Source organism: Miniopterus natalensis, chromosome 2, assembly GCF_054644295.1.
Source record: "Miniopterus natalensis isolate mMinNat1 chromosome 2, mMinNat1.hap1, whole genome shotgun sequence".
Classification (NCBI taxonomy): domain Eukaryota; kingdom Metazoa; phylum Chordata; class Mammalia; order Chiroptera; family Miniopteridae; genus Miniopterus; species Miniopterus natalensis.
The window spans coordinates 95,792,674-95,818,300 of record NC_142082.1 but is presented as its reverse complement, the minus strand read 5'-3'; the positions used below and the strand labels follow the sequence as shown (position 1 = coordinate 95,818,300).

General features: G+C 39.6%; 1 protein-coding gene across 1 annotated transcript in view; it reads right to left on the bottom strand.

The window, feature by feature from the left end:
* The window catches only part of CRYL1 (crystallin lambda 1), a 156,650-nt gene that overhangs the window by 106,358 nt on the left and 24,665 nt on the right, over positions 1-25,627 (bottom strand). The window contains exon 2 of the mRNA XM_016203550.2: positions 19,756-19,882. Within this exon, the coding sequence (XP_016059036.2) occupies positions 19,756-19,882 (127 nt within the window). The remainder of the gene's footprint in view (positions 1-19,755; positions 19,883-25,627) is intronic.

Below are 25,627 nucleotides of genomic sequence, written 5' to 3'. Positions count from 1 at the left end.
GAGTCAGGAGAGTGTAATATAAGAATTTATATGTATATATGCTTAACCCATGGACAAGGACATGGGGTGAAGATTGGGAGGAGGGGTACAGGGGGGAGGGGATCAATGGGGGAAAAAGGACCATTTGTAATACTTTCAATAATAAAGATAAATTTAAAATATATATATGTGTTTAGATACACATACTTATCATTGTGTTGCGATTGCCTATAATATTCAGTACAGTAAAGTGCTGTACAGGCTTGTCACCCAGGAGCAGTTGGCTGTACCCCACAGCATAGGTGTGTAGTAGGCTGCACCATATAGATTTGTGTAAGTGCACTCTGTGATGTTCACACAAAGATAAAATTGCCTAACCACACATTTCTCAGAACATATCCCCATCATTAAGCAGTGCACGACTGTACTTCAGCAAAGTGTGTGTGTGTATGTGTGTGTGTGTGTGTGTGTGTAAAACTGACATTGAACCAGCTATACAAGATCTATGCTTAATTACATATCCTAATTACGCACCTGAGTATAAGAAAAAAGGTGCTAGAATATTCAATGTAGCATTCTTTATAATTTAACAGTTTACAATGTTTACGCACCCACCGGCAGGGGAATGAATATACAAGTTGTGGAATATCTGCATTAATCATGGGCAATGAAAATGAATGAACTCTAGTTACATGTATCAAAATGCATAAACCTCAAAAACATAAATGTAAAAAAGCAAGAGAACTCTTGTAGTAGTATAACATTTTAAAGTAAAAAACTACACAGTATAAACCAGACAGGGCAAATACTATATATGTGTACAGCTAATGTATACATGTAGTAAAAGACACTGTTAGAAAACATAAGTGACAAATTTCATATCCTGATATCTTATAGGCAAAGGACAGCTACACCAGGGAGCTTTATTTGTAGTTATTTCCTTAAATTGTATGGGTATACACAGATCTTCGTTATACTATTCTGAATATCTTTTTGTATGACTATGATACTTTATTAAAATGCTAAAAGGTCCATATTAAAAATACCTAGAAAGATAAATACTTTGTAAAGGTATTATACCTTTACAGGATTGTTTTCTTTTATTCTGAATTTTCCTAAAATGAAATATGTAACATTTGAATTTGAAAAGGAGTTAAAGATGTCTAGAAGTTTCCAGTTTTGTAACCAGTGAATACTCTGGTTCAGATATCCCCTCCTAACACACTTGTGTTGCAGGTGTGCCTTCGACAATCTCCAGCATAAACCAATGGCCACTGTAAGTCACTCCACTGGCTAACCAACTAGACAAATGAGAAACTGGCCCATCAGGCTTCTTTTAAGAGGCACAAATACTATTTTCTCCTTTTACCTTCTTTTCCAGTCTATAGTGCTATGAGAACTCTATCCCTGGTTTCTAGAAACATGAATATGAAATAAGAAAATGAGACAGCACTTATTATAAGCTTCACTTTCGTGGATAGCATCCCTGCTGTAATTCCACTCACGTCAGAGGTTTCTCAAGAAGTACTCAGTGTCTACCAGACATTTGACACTAATTTACTTTCTGATGCTTTTTCAGGTCTCATGCCTAAAATACCTTGTGGGAGTCTAAAAATGTATATGCACTTTCTTCAGGAGGTTGGCTGTCCAGGAAAAAAGTTCATATTTAGGTATTTTCTTTTCAATTTCTTAATTTCTATAATTCAAATTCAGGCCCAGCACTCCTTTGTAAATACAAATTAACTCTAAAGTTCCATATATGAATCTGCAGACAAACAAGCAGTTTCCCAGACCTTAACCTACAATAAGATTGTACAATTACCAGGAAGTCTTTCAGAAGTTCAAGTTGGGGTCAGCAAGCAGTTATCATATTTACTAGTCAGAATGCTTTCAGCTATGAGTAATCAAAAATAATTTGAGCCCTGGACAGGTAGCTCAGTTGGCTGGAGCATCGTCCTACACCCCAAAAGGTTGCAGGTTCAATTCCTGGTCAGGGCACATACCCAGGTTGTGAGGCGCATACAGGAGGCAAACGATTGATGTTTCTCTCACATCAATTTTCTCTCTCTCTCTCCTTTTCTCTCTCTAAAATCAATAAACATATCCTTGGGTGAGGAATAAAAATAATGATAATAATAATAATTGGAAATGCCCTAAGCAATAAAGAAACAGATTGGCTCACATCACAGAAAGTCCAAAGTAGGAACACATGATTCAATTAACACATGGCTGAAACATTTCCTGCTTTGGAAACCTCTTAGCTATACATTCCTTCTTGTATCTGTTTCAGCCTCAGGCTAGTGGCAAGATGACTGTGGTATTCCTTGTCCTCACAGCCAAGCATAACAATGTTTAACTTCTTCCTGTGGCTTTCTCAGGAGAAAGAGCCCACAGTCCCAGGGCACCTCTCAGTCAGCTGAGCCACTCAGTCTGACACCACCGCCTGAAAGAAAGCTGTGCTGTCATCAGCTGGGCCTAATGCCTTGCAAGGCGGTGGGAATCCTCCCCTGGTTGACTAGACAGCTAAGGCCACTCCTACATCTGAGACCACTCCTTTACACCAAATGCTATCTCATAACAGAGGTGGAATGGGTTTTGAGAGGACAGTCACAATATGCATTACATAGCATAGAAGTTTAAGACTGAATTCAATCTTTTACACCTAATGGTCCTCAAGAAGGCTATCAACAGCATGGTACCTGGAAGTTGGGTTTAAAGCTAAATCTGTCTTCCCTAGTCAACAGGGTTTCTCCTCTCTCCAATATCTTGAGAGCATTCAGTATTCCCACTAGGCAGCCCACGTCTCCAATATCAGAGAAGCAGCAAATGAGAACAGTTTCAGGAGAAACATTAGGACCCCTTCTGGCCCTTGGAAAACTCGACCATTCCCAACACACCACAGGCTCAGCCCTGGCAACAAGTTGAGCAGAGTCTGGAGCACCAACCTGTTCCAAGTGAGCAGCAGTGTCCCCCACGGTACACAGACAGCCACTGTGAGCCATTGACCGAGCCAAGGTAGGGGACAGCCAGGACCACTCAGCCTGGGGTGGGATGCACCAGCCTGCAAGGTGCTCAGTATTAAGAACAGTGACATCATCAGGACTCCACGGATTTTCTCTTTCTCCAGTGAAAGACACCAAAAAACAACTCATTGTTCTCATAATAGACAAGAAGAGATCAGCTATACTGAACCCCAAACTTCATTTCTTCCAGAGTCTCAAGACAACCACCATGAAACCATTACACACACATACTCTGGGAAATCAAAAAGATCTACAACTATTTTTAAAAGTTAGAGTACACAGCTTCTAGCCCAACAGTCCCACTTTAAGGAAAATGTCCTAAACAAAATTGCCCTCGACACAGAAGCTGTCTCAGGTATCAAAGAAGTCCTTATGTTGAAATATCAAACCAGCCCCGGTGGTGTGGCTCAGCTGGTTGGGCATCATCCTATGCACCGAAAGGGCACAGGTTTGATTGCTGGTTCAGTTCGTCAGGGCATATGCCCAGGTTGCGGCTCCATCCCCGGCGGGGGGGTGCAAGAGGCAGCCAATCAATGTTTCCCTCTCACATCGACGTTTCTTTCCTTCTCTCTCTCTCCCCTCCCTTCCTCTCTCTCTAGAGGAGGAGGAGGAGAGGAGGAGGAATATCAGACCAAGTGTACAGCAGTGCTAAACAGCGATGTATTCACTTAAATACACATGGAACACATATATATAATTGTTCCCTTTAGTGACAGCCATGTACTAAAACAAACAAAACATACACATGAGAAGAGAAAGGAAATCCAAAACTGACAGTACAGCTTGTATTAGGAAGCTAAATTTACAGCAGTCCTTCCCACCCCCCATAACAAGGACAATCACAGCTAACACCACATCGCTGTAGCTCGTCTAAGCACTTCACCTGCGTTAGTCATTTCTTCCTCACTAGAGCCTTATTGGGTAATTTCTATCATTATCTCCAAAATTGTTGGCTATTAGTTGGGGCAAGGGGTAGCTACTTAGGGTCAAAGCTTCTCCTTCCACTGCCTTCTCCTCTAAACAGAATTCTGAGGAGCCTGGGGGCAGGGTGGGGGTCCTCCAATGCAAGGTGCAGGGTCACATGGGCAGCCCTCTGTGAGGAAAGGAAGCTGAGCTCTGCCATGGGGTTGGGCTCTATGCAATGCTCCCAGTTCCCAGTCAGTACTAGAGTGGATCTTGGGTTGCCTGGGGGAACAGATGCATCCCATGACATCTGCAATATTGATGGGCCTGGGCAGAGGGAAGTGGGCAAGAAGCGGAAGCCAGCTGAGTTCTCAGCATCTGGGAGGTGGACCCCTCTTTGGACTCACTTCTGTGTCTCTTCTTGCCGGCAAAATGTTAGGATTTTCAGAGTCAAATCTAGGTCTGGAGGGGAGCGGCAGGGGAGCAAAGTCAAGGGCCTATTCTACTTAGGTAAAAAGGGAGGTAAGTGAGGTGATATAAAATTCAATTTTCAGTCTGATTTTTGTTTTCCAACTTTTAATTGAGATACAAATACGAGAAATATTTCACTATCCTCTCCATTCTAAGAAGAACCGTGCAAGAACCATGGCATATGGCAACAGCCTCTTGGCCTCAGTATTAAGGAAACATAAAGGAGAGATGAAAACCCAGGAGAGTCAAACTGTTGCCAGACCAGCTCACTGTAGCCAGATAATCTGACTCTAAAGAGCTGCTATAAATTTACATTTCATATGAAAATGTTTAAAACATCAGTGAGTCATTCAAACACACACACAAAAACGTTTAAACTGTATGTGGCCGGATTCAGCCCTTGGGTCACAGCCTAAGGTCTCTGAACTGGACTTAAGCCAGAAGAGCCTTAGGAGGCCTTGTCATCTCCCAGGACCCAGCCTGGGAAGGCAGGGTAGGAGACCACGCAGGACAGGGACAATGCCCAAGTCCAGGGTCTCTACCCTGGGTCTCTATTACAGAAATACAAACATAATGTAGTTACCCTTGAGAGTAAGGTGGGGGTGAGGAAGCACAATATAAAATTATACATAAAATTCTACATGAGAAGACAATAAGAAAGATAAAGATGTGTAATTTGTGAGGGTAACAGGACTCAAGATAATTCATTTTTCATTTCTCATTTTTATCACTGTTTATATAATAAAATAAGACTCTCGCTTATTCCAACATCTCAGGAAAGTATCAAAATCTTATCAAGTTAACTGGGTATAAGTAGCAGGGTAATTTAGTGGTCAATTCCCATGATGCTATCAGTAAAAGACATCAGTTTCCATTTCTTAATCTCTAAAGAAGGAGATTCCCTATTTATGATTAGGGAGACAGCAGGCATTTAATAAAAATATCTGCGTACAGGCAGAGAAGCATGGATATAACGTCCTGAATTCTACAAAGAACAGCAGTTTGACCTCGACTACAGCTACTGAAAACTGCTCCACTGAAGTGCACACAGCAGTGGGAGTTCTAAGGTAGTAAAAATACAGTTTCCATCTTTTCTTACACTTTCAGCCATAATAGCAGCTTTAAAGTTCTCCTAGTCATCTCAGAGCATACCTCAAGTCCCACACTGGTCTTGACAACAAGTAGCTTCACAGGGCAACCTGCCCTGCCCCCTCCCCAGGTTGTGCTCAGGAAACGAGATGTAATCTTTCCTCTGATATCTGAGTTAGGAAGAGAGAGCCGTGTTCCCCAAGTGACGAATTAATAAAGCTAAAAACATTAAAGTTGTGTGTTGCAATCAAAACAATTACCAAAAGCTAGCCCCATCCATATTTGACAATATGCAGAATTTCTGCATGGAATTCCATTTATGTAAATGACTGTCATTAGTAATATTTTCCCACAGCCAAACCAACTTTCAAGGGTCAGCTAGAGGAAAGAATGAGGGAGACACTTGGGAAGAAGTTGTGCTCTTGGCCCCCTTGCTTAGATCATGAGGTACTGCTGCTCAGAGGTGTCCACAGGAAACACAGAAACTCTCCTCTCCCCTCCCACGTCCCTTCCAGCCAACACCCCAGCCCCAAAAGGTCTTCTGGAGAAATCCTCTCCGGTATTTCCCCACATCCAGCAGGTTCCTGCTTAGGCTTGCTCTGACCTCCTATACTCTCAGTAAAGGGAAGGGGTTCCTTGGCAACCTCAATCCTCTCAATTTTGGAGTTTTCTTACTCAGCTCCTGAAGAATCAGGCATAGGGCCACCTTGCCTTGGGGCCAAGCCAGCTCAGAACTCCTGTTCTGTCTTCTCCAGCTTCTCACAACCTGGACCCTTGTGCAATGAGACAGATATTAAGCCTCATCCTTCAGCCTAAAGTTCGCCATCCCTTCTCCCAGTTCCATAATAAAAGAGGCAGGAGGTAGCTAAGTCCTCTCACTGCACCTGCTTCCAAGATAGCAAAGCAGAAAGTTCTGTCTAGCCGAAAGAATGGCCTACACTGGGCTGAGGGAATGGGGAAGGGCAGAGACCCAGATAAGAGAAAGCAGAGGCCGCAATGAACGGCATGGGGTTCTGGGAAAAGGCTCTCCCCATAGGCCAGGCCTCCCTGCACTCCCTTGTGTCCCTCCTTCCCCTGGAAGGGTTGTAGAGCATGAAGGTTATAAAGGACCTGAATCAAGTGCTGTCTCTACCACTTACTGCCTGTGGAGTCTTCAGCAAGGTCATTAATGTCTCATCTGTAAACACATCATCCACTTGGTCATCAGCAAATGTTAATACCAAGTTCATGCCATGTGCCAGACACTGTTTAGGTGCTGGGGACCCTGCAGTAAACAAAACAACCAAAAATACATGGAGGTAGGGAGGTTACAATGATTGGGAGGCCAGAGGGGTGAGCGGAACAAGGTAAGAATAAATAATAAATAATAGTACCCACCTCTCAGGGCCATTTTGGATATGAACAGAACCATTATGGATAAAGAACATGACACAGGATCTAGTAAATGGTAAGGGGTCAGCACACGGCATTTACCATTAGCAGTAGATCATTGGCCAAGAGGAAAGAAGATCCATGCTGGCCTTGGGGGTCCCCGGGTGTTGTAGGGCTTACTCAGGCAATGCGCAACATCATGGGGAAAAACCCAGGACCCTTGGGGGGGAAGAGTCCCACCTACCACCTACCAACTTCCTACCAACTTATGTGGCACTTCCTACCAACTTAAGTTAGTGGTTCATTTAAAACTGTAAACAAAGCAAGAAAATGTAAAAAGCCCCAGGACAGCCCAGCCGGGCATGGCTCAGCGACTGAGCATCAACCTAGGATCCAGGAGATCACGGTTCGATTTCCCGATTCCCCGTCAGGGCAAATGCCTGGGTGTGGGCTTGATCCCTGGTCGCAGGTGTACGGGGGCAGCCAATCAATGACTCTCTCATCGTTGATGTTTCTTTCTCTCTCTCTCTCCCCCTCCTCCTTCCTCTCTCTGAAATCAATAAAGATATATTTTTTAAAAAGCCCCAGGACAAGTCCATGCAAGGTAGGAGTAAACAGCAGGAAGAGACCCTGTTAAGGGAAGGCTTGTGTAAACTTTCTCAGTAAGTGTGAAAGGTGTAAGACAAACAGGCATTGTCCAGGAAGGCCACACCACCTCATCCTGGTGAGGTCCCTTGTCCATGCACACACTTTGCAAATGTTAAACCAGGCAAACATATCGTCCCTCCCACCCTCACAACATTTATCATTAGTCAAAGGAAAAGCTACCTCCTCAGCCAAAACAACGAGAACAGCCATTCAACGGTCCAAGATGCATTCCTTCATACAATGTGCAATCCATTGCTGGCTAATAACCAGGGCTTCAGAGCGACAGGAAGTTCTCCCAAGCAACAGGGACTGACACAGCAACTCTTGAACAACCCAACTCCTAAAAGGTGAAAGTCACCAGCTTGAAAGAAGCCTTTTGATTTTTTCCCCCCACTGTTCAAACAGGTATACTGGGCAACAAGTCTCTGAATATTGACTTTCAAATGAAAATAAACATGACCACGGCAGTTCAGAGTCAGCAGATAAATCCCAGGGTGCCTGTGCCACTGGGCAAGCAGTAGGAGGGCTGAGAGCTGCAAGACAAAAAAATTGTCTGGGGATGCTTTCCACAGCACTCACTCCTGAATGCTGGGGTCGCTGGATTTTTATCCACATGGAGTTTTGCCCCAGGTGTTCCTTATTTTTATTAATATGAGTTATCTGACAGATTCCTTCATATGCTTTCTATTATACCTCTTACAAAAGGAGGCCTCTATGATGTGTTCTGAATCATACGTAGTACCTAATGTTCTTAATAAATAATGACCACCCATCACCAATGCAAAAAGTGAAAACAGTTTGGGAAAAATAACCAGGGGCTAGTATTTTAATTGCTAAAGTATTTACTATTTTCCAAGCCTTATATATGCATGCCATGGCTACTTTCAAATGGAATTATCATGTTTTTAACTGAATGATAACATCAAAAATTATTTCCTTAGTTGGTATTTTATATTCCATTTAGTGCATTTCATACAATAAAAATGTTTATATGAGACACTTATTTTGACTTTGGGCATTATTTTAACAGCACACAACTTTTAAAGCAAAGGGACAATTAAGTTTCTATCTATGAAAAGATATGTTTAGATATAGATGGATGGACAGACAGGTTTCTATTTCTACCTATATTATATATAATCAATATTATGTCATTTCTCCAGTTTTTATTATAATATCACCTGATCTTTCCAAAGAGCTGTTCAGTGTCCTTTTAAACAGAGATTTGAGCTTGCATTTTCTTTAAGTTTAGGGGAAAGTAGTGTCACTCATTCAGTTTTACAGTAATTTTAGAAACCACATTATGAATGTAAATGTTGGGACAATGACATGTTTGTTGTTACAAATTTGGATAATGAAGTATCTGTCTTCATTTATCAATTTAATAAACATTTTAAAGATCTATATGCCAACTACTAGCAGTCTTAGAATCAAATTGTCTTCGTAGGTTGCCCTTAAGAGGGTAAGGGGGATTTACAATGTCACTTAATAATACATCACCAAGAGCCAGAAAGGGGCTGATATCTAGTAATTTCAATTTTAATGAACCTGCTCTTATAAAGGTAACTCAAAATATGGAAGAATGATATAGAGGGATGGTTAACCAAGTTTTATTTATAATAGCAAAGTATTGCGAGTAGCCACAAGATTGTTTCTAAGTGATACCTGATTTTCATTGATTGCATTCTGTTGGCTCAGGGACCTCTGTAGAGAAAGAGCATGGGAGCTGGATGTGGACAAATGGATTCATTTAGAGCTGTGAAATATGGTGTCTTCTGATATCTATATCTGGTGTGTTTTTTTTGTTATAAAATTTATAGAGTAACATCACCAAGATGATGGAATAGGAAGCCCCAAACCTCAATCCCCCACAGAGACAGAAACTTAACAATATACAGTCCAGAAAGCCTTTATGACAAAACTAGAAACCAGTGAGGAAGTCACAGTAACCCCAGGTGAGGACAAAGCCAAGAACAAGTGCCCTGAAATGAGTAAGAAAAGCTACTGTATTTCATCTGCAATAGCCCTTCCCCTAGGCAGTACAGCTCAATCAATCAGGAGAACACACTCGACTCATGGCTTCTCACTTGGGAGGGAAAGAAAAGAGTAGAATGCACATCCAACATTCCAGGGCTGCCTGAGGGACTAGTTACTGTCTTACCTGACTGACTCAGCATTGATAGGGAACTGGCACACTTTGGATGCTTGGGGCTACTGAGAACAAAAGGGAGCTTAGTAGCTTGGGGAGGTGCCAGAGAACCTGCAGTACTACACAGACACCCACCAGATGAGCAAAAGATGACAATCTCCTGAAAAAGGTTCAGTAAACCTCTCTAATTGTGAAATTACATGAACAAGCCCAGAGAAGGCACATCCCCAGAAAAGGATTAATACCACCCCAACCACCCCCAAAAATCACTAGCCAGGCTGATTAGAGAAAGTCTTCCCCTGTCTGAAGCCAGTACATAAGGTCTGGAAGAGGAGCCCGGTGCTTTTTTTAATGCACAAATCACAGTAAAAAAATAACAAGGCACATAAAGAAACAGGGAAACATAATCCAGTTAAAAGAACAAAATTAATTTCTAGAAATTGGCCCTTAAAGAAAGGAAGAGCTATGAATTACCTCACAAAGAATTCAAAATAATCATCTTAAGAAGCGCAATGTGCTGTAAGAAAACACAGACAACTGAACAAAATCAGGGAAACAATGCATGAACAAAATGAGAATATGAAGGAAGAGACAGAAACAAATTCAGGAGGTGGTGAATAAAATAACTGAATTGAAAAACTCACTCGAGAGGATTAACAAACTTGACCAAGCAGGAGAAAGAATCAGCAAACTCAAAGACAAGTCATTTGATATTATTAAGTCAGAGGAATAAAAAGAAGATAAAAAACAAAAGAAAAGTGAAGAAAGCTAAGGAAATTATGGGACACCACTATGTGAATATAGGCATTATGGGATTTTTAGAAGGAGGAGAGAGAGAGAATGGGGCAGAAAGCTTATGTGGAGAAGTAATGGCCAGAAACTTCATAAATCTGAGGAAGAAAATGTACATACAGATTCAAGAAGCTTAAAAGACTCCAACTAGGATTAACCCAAAGAGGCTTCCACACATTATAATCAAACTGTCAAAAGTCAAAGACAAAGAAAGAACTTTGAAAGCAGCAAGAGAAAAGTACCGGCCATGTGAAAGGGAGCTTCTGTAAGATCATGAACAGAAATTTCTCAGCATACAGGCTAGGAGGCAGAGGGAATATATATTCAAAGTGCTGAAAGAAAAAGCTGACAATCAAAAATACTATATCTAGCAAAACTGTCCTAAAAAAAAATGGAGAAATAAAGAGCTTTCCAGACAAACAAAAGCTGAGGAACTTCATCACCAATTGACCTCCCTTACAAGAACAGCTACAGGGAGTCCTTCAAGTTGAAATGCTAGACACCAACATGAATGCATATAAAAATATATAGCTCTCTGGTAAAGGTAAATATATAAATTCAGAAACCTGTAATATTACAACTGGGGGTGCCTACATTATTTTTTATTCTGGTGTACAATCTATAAGATGAAAGCATAAAAATAATTATAATTGCAAAACTATGCTCATGCAAACAAAACACAAAGATACGTAATTTGGTAGATTGATAACATAAAGGGAGGTGTAAAGGAGCATAGTTGTTCCATGCAGTTGAAGTAAGTTGTAACAGCTCTTTTTTTTAAGATTTTTTCTAATTGACTTTTAGAGATAGAGAGGAAGGGAAAAAGAGAGAGAAACATCAATGCGAGAGCATAGCATCGATCAGTTGCCTCCTGCACGACCCCTACTGGGCATCAAGCCTGCAACCCAGGCATGTGCCCTACCCGGAAATCGAACTGGCAAACCCCAGGTGTACAGGATGATGCCCAGCCAACTGAGCCACACCAGCCAGGGTCAAGTTGTTACAGGTTAAATTAGATTGCTATAGGATGCGGGTTGGAGGGAATCAATGGGGGATGGAAAAAAAAGAAAAAAAGAAAGAAAAATAGAGGGGACATCTCTAATACCTTCAACAATAAAAATAAATTTTTAAAAGATAGATTGCTGTAAGATATTTTATGTAATCCCACAGTAACAACAAAGAAAATACCTATAAAGAAAATGCATATAATAAGAAAAAAAATAGCAAAGTATGTCACTACAAAAAAAAAAATCAATGAAACACAAATGAAGATAGCAAGGGAGAAGAGAAACAAGTAACTTCAAGACATACAGAAAACAACAAATTGACATACAGGTAAAACAGTGGAAATGCATTGCATTAAATGCTTACATTAGAAAATAGAGGTCTCAAACAACTATCTAAGGTTATATCTTAACTAGAAAGAAAAGTATAAATTAAATCCAGTGCAAGCAGAAGGAAAGAAAGAAGGCTAACAGCAGATACCAGTAAAACATAAAGCAAAGTAACTAGAGAAAAATCCATGAAACCAACAGCTGGTTCTTTGAAAATATTAGTAAAATTCATAAACCACTAGCCAAACTAATTAAAGAAAAAAGAGAAAAATATATAAATTACCAACAGGTATTAGGAATAAAGAAGACTCGCCCAGCTGGGCATGGCTTAGCAGTTGAGCGTCGACCTAGGATCCAGGCGATCAGGGTTCGATTCCCAGTTAGGGCACATACCCGGGCTGCGAGCTCGATCCCCAGTCGGGGGCCTGCAGGAGGCGGCCGATCAATGACTCTCTCATCACTGATGTTCCTATCTCTCTCTCTCCCTCTCCTTTCCTCTCTCTGAAATCAATAAAGACATATTTTTTTAAAAAAAGAAGACTCACCAATAAAAATCCCAGGTAGTAAAAGGACAAGAAAGGAATACTATAACTTTATTCTCATAAATTCAAAAATATGACATGAGCCTGCCTTGTGACAAATAACATGGACAAATTGCTAATACATTTTATGAAGCCAGTATTACCCCAATATGAAAACCAGATGAAGAAATGACAAGAAAATAGCCCTGGCCGGTACAGCTCAGTGGTAGAGCGTCAGCTGCTCATCAAAGGGCAACCAGCTCGATTCCCAGTCAAGGGCACATACCTGGGTTGCAGGTTTGTTCCCAAGCCCTGGTAGGGCACGTGTGGGAAGCAACCAATTGATGTGTCTCTTTCATATGGATGTTTCTCTCTTTCTCTCTCCCCCTCCCTTTCTACTCTAAAAAAAAAAAGGAAAGAAATGACAAGAAAATAAAACTTCCGATGAATAGCCCTCATAAACATAAATGTGAGAAGCCTCAATGATTTTAGCAAATTCAACCCCAAAAATATAAAAAGGATAATATATCATGACCAAATGAGGTTTATGATGGGCATGCAAGGTTGGTTCAACATTCCAAAATAAACCAATAAAATTCATAACAACAGAGTAAAAAAGAAGTTAAATTCAGTTAAAAAGGAAAAAATAAAACTCTATTCACAAATATAGCTGTCTACACAGAAAATTCTGAAGAATCTACAAAAGAGCTACTAGAACTAATGAGTGAGTTTAGCAAGGTCACAGGATATAAGATCAATATACAAAATAAACTATATTACTACATACTAGCAATGAATAATTGGAACATCAATGATGAGAGAGTCATTGATCGGCCGCCTCCTGCACGCCCCCGACTTGATGAAAATTAAAAACTGCTGCTTTTCAAAAGTCACTATCAGGAAAACAAAAATATTGGGAGAAAATATTTGCAAAACACATACCTGGTAAGTGATTTTTGTTCCGAATATATACATAAGGAAATCTCAAAATTCAATAATAAGAAACCCATCCAATTTTTTTTTAATAAATAAAAGGTTTGAACAGACGCTACACCAAAGATGATATGAATGGCAAATAAACAGAGGAAAATACACTCAATGTCATTAGTGAAATGCAAATGAAAGTCACAATATGATGCCTCTAAATATATTTATGAGAATGAGGAAAAAAAAACCACCCTCATAACACCAAGATATACAGCAACTGACACTCTTCTACATTGCAAATGGTAGAGCCCCTTTGGAAAATAGTGCTCTAGTTTCTTTCAAAGGTAAACATATACTTGCCATATACCAAGCAATTCCACTCCTAGGTATTTACCCAAAAGAAATAAAAACAATGTTCATTTTAAAAAACGTGTACACACTTCTGGTGGGAATGCAGACTGGTGCAACCACTATGGAAAACAGTATGGAGGTTCCTCAAAAAATTAAAAATGGAGCTGCCTTTTGACCCAGTGATTCCACTCCTAGGAATGTATCCTAAGAATCCTGAAACACTAATCAGAAAGAATATATGTACCCCGATGTTCACAGCAGCACAGTTTATAATAGCTAAGATCTGGAAACAGCCCAAGTGCCCATCAGTAGATGAGTGGATAAAAAAGCTGTGGGACATGTACACCATGGAATACTATGCAGCTGTAAAGAAGAAGAATCTCATACCCTTTGGGACAGTATGGATGGATCTGGAGAAAATTATGCTAAGTGAAATAAGCCAGGCAGAGAAAGACAAACATCACATGATCTCACTTATACATGGAATCTAAAGAACTTAATAAACTGATGAACAGAATAGACTCAATGACATGGAAGCACAGATCAGACTGATGAATGTCAGAGGGATGGAGGAGGGCGGGTGGGTGGAGGGGGAGAGAGTAACCAAAGAATTTATATGCATATATACACAACCCAAGGACACGAACAATGGTCAGGAGAGGGACTGGGGAGGGGGATGGGACGGGGTGGAATGGGTCATTGGGGAGAAAAAGGAACAACTGTAATATTTTAAACAAAAATAAAATTTAAAAATTAAAAACAAAAAAGTGTACACAAATGTTTACACCAGCTTTATTCGTATTTGCTAAAAATTGGGAACAACCCAAATGTTCTTCAACTGGTGAATGGACAGACAAATTGTGGAATACTACTCATTAATAAAACGGAACAAATTACTGATAACCACAACAACATATATGAACCTAAAATTCATTTTACTCTATGAAAGAAGCCAAACTCAAAGACTGCATATGGTATGATTCCATTTTGTGTAACATTATGAAAAAGGAAAAACTATGGGGGCAAAAAATAGACTGAGGGCAGCCAGGGCCTGGGGAAGAGGGAGAGGACAGTAGCTGCAAAGGGCACTGAGGGCACAGTGAGTAATGGGAATGCTGTAAAGCGTGAAAGTGATAGTGGTGCCTAGATTGTATGCATCTGCCAAAACACATAGAACTGAACAGTAAAATTGGTGAATTTTATTGTATGTAAATTATACCTCAGCAAATCTGACTTTATAATTTTTTAAAAAAAAACATGGAATAGGAAAAATGAAATTCTAGTTTCAATGTACACTCCTATATATATTCTCAGGGTTGGCATCCCACATGCCCTTTGCTACTTGAACACCCCTTACCTCCACCCGCACCTGCATCCTACCAAAAGAAGGATTACTCTGAGCATCAGTGAACCAAAATGAAAGTCCACCAACCTCCCATCCTTTAAGGAAATATGTAAATTTTAAAATGGTGTTAGTAGCCCGGCTGGGTGTGTCTCAGTGGTTGAGAGTCCAGGCAATCAGGGTTCGATTCCCCGTCAGGGCACATGCCCCAGGAGGCAGCAGATCAATGACTCTCTCATCGTTGATGTTTCTATATCTCTCTCTCCCTCTCCTTTCCTCTCTCTGAAATAAATAAAGATATATTTTAAAAATTAAAAAAATAAATAAATAAAATGGTGTTAGTATTTATGAATACAGCTTCCTGTAATTACTAACAAAATCTAAAGTCCTTATCAAAATGACTAGCACTTTCTAAGTGTTAAAAGTAATGTGCTGATGCAAATTCTGATCATCTGCATGGATAATATAATTTTTACTTCTAGATTTCAGCTGTTGTCTAGATTTTGTGTAAGGATATTCCACTTAAACTTCATAATTCTATAAGCCATTCCCATGGCTCCTACAAGCTATTGCAGTCTCAAGGCTTAAATTCCAGAGATTAGATAAAGCCTCTGTACCACAGCTAATGAGCCTTAATGCTCTTTAAGCATCAATGCTTTAGACAGGCTTTTCAGAATAAAGTTGTTTTTCCAGAGTAGTAGGTTTTCTTGCCAGGCAAGATTTGATCTCAAAGTTGCACTAAGTTCTAGCAATTCAGGTTTTCATTCTTGCACAACGCCACACTTCAGCAGAGTATTAGGAAACTCTGACCCATGCTCCTGCCTGCTGGGGTTTGGGTAGAAGACAAATCAATCATGGAGATTTACACTCACATTTCTGGGATTTTCACCCTTGGGGATGCAGCATCTACAATTTAATTGTCGTTGAAGAACAGTAGCAGCAACGTGGTTTTGTTCGCTTGTTAACTCACAAGCTCTGCCTCCTGCTTTTGAACAACTCCCTAAAGTAATGATAATTTTATTTTCATAAGAAAAAATGTCTCCAAAGAGCCTAGATTAACTTTTCTTTTTATAAATCATAAAAAGGAGTTCTAAGAATTGATAAAAAGGTACAGCTAGCAAGAAGTTTCTGGGCCCTAAGATAAGGAAGCGTAACAAGGCCTGGTGAGTAGATGCCCAACAGGTGACCATGGCCTTTCAGTCCTTCAGCTTTAATGTCATTCTTAGGTTAAACATCACATGATAAACATAACAACTGTTTTCAGTTCAAAAATTATACTTCTTCTATCTGACAGAGTCCTGGGTAAATAATGCTGTAAGAAAAATTCTAAGTTTTAAATAAAAACCTTAATATAAAATACTACTTAAACAGTATAATGTCAACTATGTTAGAGAAAGAGAGAAAATAAATAGGAGAAATGGAAAGAAGTACAAACAAAAAAATATTAAAAGACTTTTTGAATAATGGACCTAATCAGTATTTTCCTAAGCCTTATTTTTCTTTAAAATATATTTTTAACATTCCTAAATTGTTAGCAACCTAATATAATTTAATAAACACATGGTATAATATTAAGCAGGCTTTGATTTGGGGGTTTTATTTGCTTGTTTTGTAAAAAAGTGAAATATGCATTAGTTGCAAAATTTGGAAAATTAAATTTGCTGCACGTCGGATAGAGAAATGTGTAAACATGCCCCCAAAAATCAGGCAAGGCAACGGATGGAAATGAAATGTCCTGTTTTTTTTCCTTACCAATTTTTTCTTCTGATTATTTTCACTCTCCTTCTAAACACCTTCCTTGGAGGATTCTAATCAGGATATAGAATAAAACCCAAACTCCTCATTTCTTGAAGAGAACACTTAAATAGCGCTGCTTTATGCCAAGCACTTTATATATATTAACTCATATCATCTAAGTAACTCTTCAGGTTGGCACTTAGCATTCCCCACTTGGCTCCACTTAACCTCCAGCCTTTCCCCACCTTTCCAACTGCCATTCTTCTCACATTGACTGGACCACACTCACAGGTACCTCAAGTTCTCTCTGAGACACTGTCCCCCACCTCTGCCCCGGCCTCAACTCCAAAAATCCACTTGTCAAAGGCTAAGGTGGGCTCCAACCCCACCTTCATTAACCCTTACCAATCCTCCTGGTCTGAACTGCTTCCTTCCCCATTATTCTTTGTGGTACTAGGAGTACAAATTATTTCTTTTTTTCTTTTCCAACGATTAAAATATAATTTCCAAGAAATTTTAAACCATTTGTGAAGAACACAGTCTCTTACAGGAATTAAGCCTAGTAGAGCTTACATCGTCTTTCTCTAGTGTCCTCTCCCAGCACTGCCTAACTCAGAGTTGTGCACAATAAATGCTGTTTCATTTAATATATGAAACAAAGACTGGCCTTAAAGAGCAGTTTTTATTACCTACTACACATAGAACAACTTATATTGTCCCATATCATCTGTTTATTGCCAAAATTGTACACAGATGGCTACATTATAAAATAATTTATTTTATAAATTTATTAAGCATTATCTATGTGACAAGTACTATGCTAAGCATAGTACTTTTATATGCATTATAAGTTAGAATATTCCCCAAAAATTATTCCATAAAAGAAATACTAGCTTAATATTCAAGTCATTTTAGAGTTATATTGTTGAGGTTCTCCATTTTTTGAAAAATAATATACTGTTTGGGGAAGAAGCATTAACCTAAACTAATTCAGTCATGCTAGTGTAGAAACCATCTGACAGAATCTATTTTTTAAAATGGAACCAGGAGACAAAGAAATTTAACATTGGCATATTAATGATTCCTGGGGCATGAATTTATAATTGCTAGGGCTGCAAAATTTGTAAATAAGCTTTATAAAGATCATATTTATTAAAAAAAGGAACACAGCAAGTTGTTATATTGTGGGACTACAAATCACAAGCGTACCACTGCAGGGAGAAAAAAAACACCTACAGGTCTGAGAATTCGTAGCTGAGTGAAGATAAAACTTCCAGTGCCATCATCATATATGGATTTTTAAAAACTGTGCAGCAAACATCTCAGAGGAAAGCAAAGATGTGCTCTGGAAAACTCTGCTAAGAAAAGAGATTCAAAAGGTCATTCTAACAGGAACAAACACTGGAATCAGATTGTGTTTGTCCTGTTAAGAGTGCAAACAAAAGTGTTTATGTGAAATGTGAAATTAGGAATATTACCAGGATAGGTCACATGTTCATACTTCAGATCACATTATATGCGTAATTATATTTCATTTCCATCATGTAAATATTACGTATCAAATAGACCCCAAAAAGGACTGTTCTAATCTTCTCACTGGAAAAACAGAGCCTTGCCTTACATTAGGGTCTCCTTAGATATGAACACAGACGGTTCTTCATAAACACCCAGTGCGCGGGGTATGACGGCAAAGTCACGCAGCTGTTCAGTACAAAGCTGCCTGACTTAAAAGTCTGTGTTCTCAACCACCGCCTCCATGCGGGAGGTTCGGTTCGCAGTGTCTGTGTTTGGGGAGGATTGCTGGACATAAATTGTGTCTCCGTCTCCAGCAGCAGCAACGTAAGAAGCACACACTTTCTTAAACACTAAGCACGTGTGAAGAGCCTTCTGTGCTGAGGCCATGCTGGAAAGCTTCCATACTCTCTAGAAGCAGGACCTCTTACAACCCCACCACTACCTCAGTGAGGGGTGAAACAGGTGGCATGTGAAAGCGAATTAAAAAAGCCTCCGATCCCTCTGAAGACTCCTCAACTCTACACAGCCTTCACCACATAAAACAGATAAACATACTAGAAAAAGTTAAGGAATTAGAAAACAGGTCCCTGCTTACATTCTGACACACATTTGTTAGATGAACTGGAGAAATTTTAGAGCCACAAAGTTGAGAGCCTAGGATTTCCTGTATTTGACTTGAATCTCAGGATAGCAGCTGGCCATAAAACACATGTGCTCAATCTTTTGAGTTTGTTCCCAAATTCTCAGCTATGTTATACACCTAAAACTAATACAAAATAATATCGAATGTAAACTATAATTGAAAAATTTTTTAAATTTTTTTAAAAAAGGAATATAATCTCTCATTCAATAGGAAAATAAAACAAAAGTGTTAGCTGTCCAGAAAATCTATTTTTGCTCAAAATCCTAACACCTCTGAAAGATAACATCATCCCAGTAGTTTAAAGAGAACCCATAAGGGAGATGTTTTGAGGATAATGTTTCCTATCACAAAAATTATAATTCTGCCCTGGCTTGTGTGGCTCAGTGTTGGCCCATGCACCAAAGGGTTGTGAGTTTGATTCCCAGTCAAGGGCACATACCTGGGTTGCAGGTTTGGTCTCCCACCCCAGTCGGGATGCATGCAGGAGAAAACCAATCAATGTGTCTCTCTCACATTGATCTCTCTCCCTCTCTCTCTTCCCTCCCTCCCTTCCACTATCTCTAAAAAAAAAAAATCAATGGAAAAAATATCTTCAGGTGAGGATTAACAACAACAAAAAAATCATAATTCTGACCTTCAAGATATAAGAGGTCCACACTTTTTTTTTAAATCCTCACCCTACAGTATTCTTTTTTATTGATTTTAGAGAGAAAGGAATGGAGAGAAAGAAACAATCGGCTGCCTCCCAGGGATTAAACCAACAACTTAGGTACGTACCCTGACCGGGAATCTAACCCACAACCTTTTGGTGTATGGGATGACACTCCAACCAACTGAGCAACCCGGCCAGGGCAAGAGGTACACACTTTTCACTGCCTTTTTTCTTCCCCTGTTCTTCCAAGAAGGTAGGAAGACGGCTCTTCCAGCCCTTACGGAATTGAGCACAGGTCCTTAACTCACCTGAATGTGCATAGCGCCCTCTACTGCTTCTTGAATATTCGAGCAACCAGTGATGAGTGACAGCTGCTGTTCTGAGGTCAGAGAGCCTTTCAGAGAGCCTGACTGCTCCAGCAACTTCATGTCTTTTCTAAAAAGAAGAGCATAATCACTGTGAGTATTCAAAAACAAATTTTAAAACAAAAAAGACAACATCCCTCATCAGTAGGGAAATACCAATCAAATCCACAAGGATAGGCAACTTCACACCCATTAGTATGGCTACTATCAAAAGAAGAGAAAATAAACCAAGTATTAGTAAGGATGTGGACAAACTGGAACCCCGTGCACTGTTGGTAAGAATGTAAAACATGTGACAAACAGTCTGGTGGTTACTCAAAAAGTTAAAAATACAACTAGCACATGATCCAGCAATTCCATTTCTGGGTACCTAACGAAAAAAATTGAAAGCAGGGACTCAAACAGATATTTGCACACTCATGTTCATAAAGGCATTGTTTGCAATAGTAAAAAGACAGAAACAAGACCCTGGCTGGGTAGCTCAGGTGGTCAGAGCATTGTCCCAATATTCCAAGGTTGTGGATTCGATCCCTGGTCAGGGCACATACAAGAAGCAACCAATGAATGTATAAATAAGTGGAACAACAAATCGATGTTTCTCTTTCTCTCTCTCTCCCTCTCTCCCCCTCTCTCTCCCTCTCCCCACCCCACCCCTTCCTCTCTTTCTCTAAAAATCAATTTTAAAAAAAGATAGAAACTACCCAAATGTCCACAGGCAGATGAATGGATGAACAAAGTGGGATCCATTCATACAATGGAACATTACTGAACCTTAAAAGGAAGGAAACCCTGTCACATGCTACAACATGGATAAACCTCGAGGAAATTACACTAAATGGAATAAACCAGTCACAAAAAGACAAATACTGTATGATTCCACTTATATAAGGTCCCATAGAGACACAAAGTAGAAGGGTGGTTGCCACGGCTAGGGGAGGGGAATTATTGTTTAATAGGTGGAGTTTCAGTTTTACAAGATGAAAAGTATTATGGAGATGGGTAGTTGTACAATAACGTGGATGTATTTAACATCACTGTACTGTACACTTAAAATTATGATGACAGTAAATTGTGGGTATTTTACAATTAAAATTTTTTTAATTTTTTTTTCAGAAAGGATAAAACAAGGCCGATGGGAGGTAAAACTAGAAAGCAGGAGTTCTTCATCCTTACCCTCAGTCAGTCCTTGGGGAGAAAGGTTGAAAGAAGGTATGTTCTAATCAGGACCAACCAGCTTCCTGGTGTATGACCTGTGCTGGGTATAACGCTCTGCTGTCACCATCTTAAAATTCTTAATAAATATTGAGCCAAATGCCCACATCTGCGTTTGCACTTGGCAACACAAATTATGTAGTCAGTCCTGCTGAAAATTCATGATGGGCTAAATAAGCAAGGTAGAGCGCATACACAAACACACACACACGCTTGCCTAAGGAGCAACTTTCATGCTTTCCAAAAAATTGTGGAGATTTTTCTGCCAATGAGTCAAATAATTTTTACATGATTTCATGTCATGATTTTTATCTTGAAGTTGTCAAAGTCCTTCAGCCCAAGAATACATCACTTCATCTCCTGAATTACATGCAAAATAGTGTCTTCAAATCTGACCAGTTCAGCTCTCTGTGCTCATATCTGGTCTCTCACGTGTGCTGTCATTTTTCAGTTGTGGCTTCTGAGCCAGTTCATCAAGAAGCTTCTATTAGTTGTACAGAGTATTGTACAGTGTCTTAGTAAGATTCAAAATTTAAGATTTATCAGTTTGATACCTAAGATCAAGAAAGAAATGATTAAGTGCCAGTAAAGAGATATTATTTTATACACCATCGAGGAAATTGCAGAAAAAAGGGTCACAAGAAAAGGTTACCCTACTAAGATAAAAAGGGGAAGTAAGGGTTTCCAAGTCCTAGGGTTTCTGGTAACGTCCAGCAAACCTCCCCGAACACAGATGCATTTTTTATTCAAATTACCACAGTGAGGAGAGCTCCATATGATTCAAAGATCATTTCTTTTCCATTTCACAACATATTTTTGATCCATCTTTCAAAAATTTTTATAATTACACAATCTTATACATATTCTAAAAACCATTTAAGCCCTGGCCAGTGTGGCTCAGTTGATTGGAGCATCGTCCCATACACCAGAAGGTGGTGGGTTTGATTCCCAGTCAGGGCACATGCCTGGGTTTTGGATTCAATCCCCAGTCGGAGTGTGTGAGGAGGCAACCCATCCATGTTTCTCTCTCACATCAATGTTTCTCTCTCTCTCTGCGCCCCTCTACTCTCTAAAAACTCCATTTACAAAAACAAAACAAAAACAAACAACAGCCCTAGCCAGTTTTTCTCAGTGGTTAGAGTGTTGATGTGTGGACTGAAGAGTCCTGGGTTCTATTCCAGCCAAGGGCACATACCTTGGTTGCAGGCTCGATTCCCAGTCCCAGGGCCACGTGCAGGAGGCAACCAATCTATGTGTCTCTCTCACATTGATGTCTGTCTGTCTCTCTCTCTGTCTGTCTCTCTCCGCCCTCCTTCCACTCTCTCTGAGAAGCAATGGAAAAAAATATTCCCAATAAGGATTAAAAAAATAATAATAATGAAAACACATTTAATTGTACTCTTTAAACAAGTTGATTGCATGGTATATAAATGATATTTCAATAAAGCTGTTGTTTTTGTTTCCCATTGCTCCTGTAACAAATTACCACAAACTCAGTGGCTTAAATAACGCACACTTACCATCTTATAGTTTGGAGGTTAGAAATCTCAGGTAGACTAATATCAAAGTGTTGGTGGAGCTGTGTTCCTCCGGGAGGCTCTGAAAGTGAATCTGTTCCTTGCCTTTTCTACATCCTAGAAGCCACCTGCTTTCCTTGGCTTTATGGCCCTCTTCCACCTTTACTCCAACTTCTGCATTTATCATCAGACCTCCTTCTTTGAGTCTCCTGCCTCTCTCTTTCCCCCATAAGGACCCTGTGATCACATTGGGCCACCCAGATAATCTCCCCATTTTGATATGCTTAACTTTATTATATCTGCAAAGTCTCTTTTCAAGTAAGGTGACATATTCACGGGTTTCAGGATTAGACCCTGTACATCTTTGGGGAGCCATTATTCTGCCTACCATTTCTGTTTTTGAAAAGTGTAAAAGACATATAATATGGAATGTATATAAATTTCCCGTAAAATTACTGTCCAAAATTATGCTTACAAAACAGAGAGAACCTGATTATGATTGACTCTGTGCTTGGCAGATATTATTCCCCCATGTTCTGAATTTCACTGGCTATTAAGAAGTCTGTTATCAATTTGTCATTCCTTTATAGACAGTCTGTCTTCTCTTTCTGGCTACTTTTCAGACTTTTTTTGTGTTCCCTGGCATTTTATAGTCTCACTATGATTCATCTAGGAAGAGACACCCTTTGTATTTAGGCTGTTCAGGACACTTGGTTCTTCTAAAATGAGGATCCATGTCTGTAGTTAATATGAAATCTAAATCATTATGTCTTCATAAATTTCTCCTTTCCCTAGTCTCTCTAAATCTTTCAGACCTCTAATGAACTACTTCACATTTTCCATTGCTTCATCTCCTGAATTACATGCTAAATAGTATCTTCAGATCTGACTTCAGGTCAGTTCACTGTGCTTATAATACCTGGTCTCATGTGTTTTGTGATTTTTGGTTGTGAGCTGAACTCTATCTGTGGGAATTCTTTCAGTCTTGGATTAATGGTACATTATTCTGGAGACAATATGTATTTTGCTTCTAACAGGCACTGGAGACACTAATAACCAAGGGACTAACCTTAATTTCTTGGCGTGGAGTTTTTAATATCACACAGGTAACATGAATTTGGGTTTCAAAACTCTAAGAGGGCTGATTTATGTATAAACTCTCAGAGAAACTCTTTCTCCTCTCCACCAGAGTCAAGATCAAGATAGATGAGCTTCCACACATGGATGAGTTATATTCTTCTTAGTTCTCCATTTCACTAACAATGTAGCCCTTTGAATACTAGCATCATTCGAGATCTCCAATTTGATCCCCCATCATCTACAGACTAAGGTTTGCTGTTAGAACCAAAGGTCCAGATTAGTAAGATAGGAAAATACTTAGAGCAGCTGTAGTTTTCACACATCCCTTGGTTTTGTGCTCTCAGACTGGTCTCTGAGAATTTATATTACTTTCTTGTCAGTTCAGCTATGCATTATAAAGAAACTATGAACTATGTACATCTCCATATTTTTAAGTGTTTCAAGTTGAAAGAATTTTCATGATATTTGCTTTGCCATATTGTCAGAAACTAAACTCTAGATTGTTTCTTTAAAGTCTAATATTCCTAGATACTTGGTATAGTTTATATTTCATGAGAAAAGGGAAATATTCACTGTCTTCATTTTTGTAATTCAATGTGAATATGAGCTATACTATACAAATAAATTTATATAATTATTAAGTGATTTCATTATGGTTCTTGTTCACATGTACAGGAACAAAAATATTACTGATGTTAGGATTGTTAATGCTAATGTCTGCTCTTTTGTTTCCTAGTTTTGCCCATTCAGAAAAAAGATATATAAATAATTCCGGAATCTAATAAACTTAGCCTTAAAAACAACTACAGATATTTCAGTGAAATGCATCAAAACACAAATAATGCTTCCTTTTTTTAGTCTAGCTTGTTCACTTTGGTAACACAGAAATCAAGGCCCAAGTTGGTTACAAACTCGCCCTTGGAGCAGGATGGGATGGAAACCATCTTCGAACTCTTTCTCTTAAATATATTAATAAGAACCTCTTCCTCTTCCTGACTCTTCCTGCGAAATTATGATTGCTCTCTCATTTAAAAAAGAAAACTCCATCTGGTGGAATTTATTTATAGGACTAACTGGCACAATTTATTGCCTTAAAATCTGAAGATTCAAGGTACTCAATATACTGAAGAGACTACAAAGAGAGGAACTTGCATCCACTTCCTCATGAATGCTGCTAACACGTGAGTCCCAACCTGCTGAGCCTGAACTTAGACCACAGGGCTCATGTGTTCCCTTGAGGGAGACCCAGTGTACCCAGCAAACCTGCCATCTCCTTTCACAATTTCATTACTAACAGGCTGGGTCCCATGTGAGCCAATACTGTGACTTCCCAGACTGGGCCAAGATGGGAAGCTGACCCAAAGGCAGCTGTGTACAAGCAGACCTGCAGCCTGGCTCCAGAGGGCAGCCCAGTGGGAGCCTGTGTTAATGGCACATGGCCAACCAATCAGCTCATCCCTCTTGGACAGTTTGAAATAAAGACCTAGAAAGTAGACTGGTCAAGGGCAGTTTGAGCAACAGATGGACAGCCAGTGGCAGAGTCACAATGGTAGACCTTAGAAAAGCAGGTCCTGAGACAAGGACCTGCTATGAAACAACCCCCCCCCCCCCCCAAACTACTGCGAGTTAGCAGAGCTTCTGTCTGACTATCAGAGGCTCAGGTATCCCTGAACAATGTCCCATTTCTGTGGCAGCTATGGCTTCCTGTATTCCTTACTCCCTCACAGTCTCACAAATGATCCTCATCGACAGATGTAATCTGAGTACTTTCATCCTTGACAACCTGAAAGAGCCTAGCACCTACTTTGCTTGGAGATTCAATGGGCCTATGGGCTGAAGGAAATGACAACACATCTAAACTGCTCAGTTTTGAACTATATGATTTATGCAGATTAGACCTGCAGCAACAGCTAAGCCTAGGAATCAATGGCACTGGTAAAAGTTAACTACATTGCCAATAAATATAAGCAGAATACAAGTGTTCATATCTCTGTAGAACTGTTTGT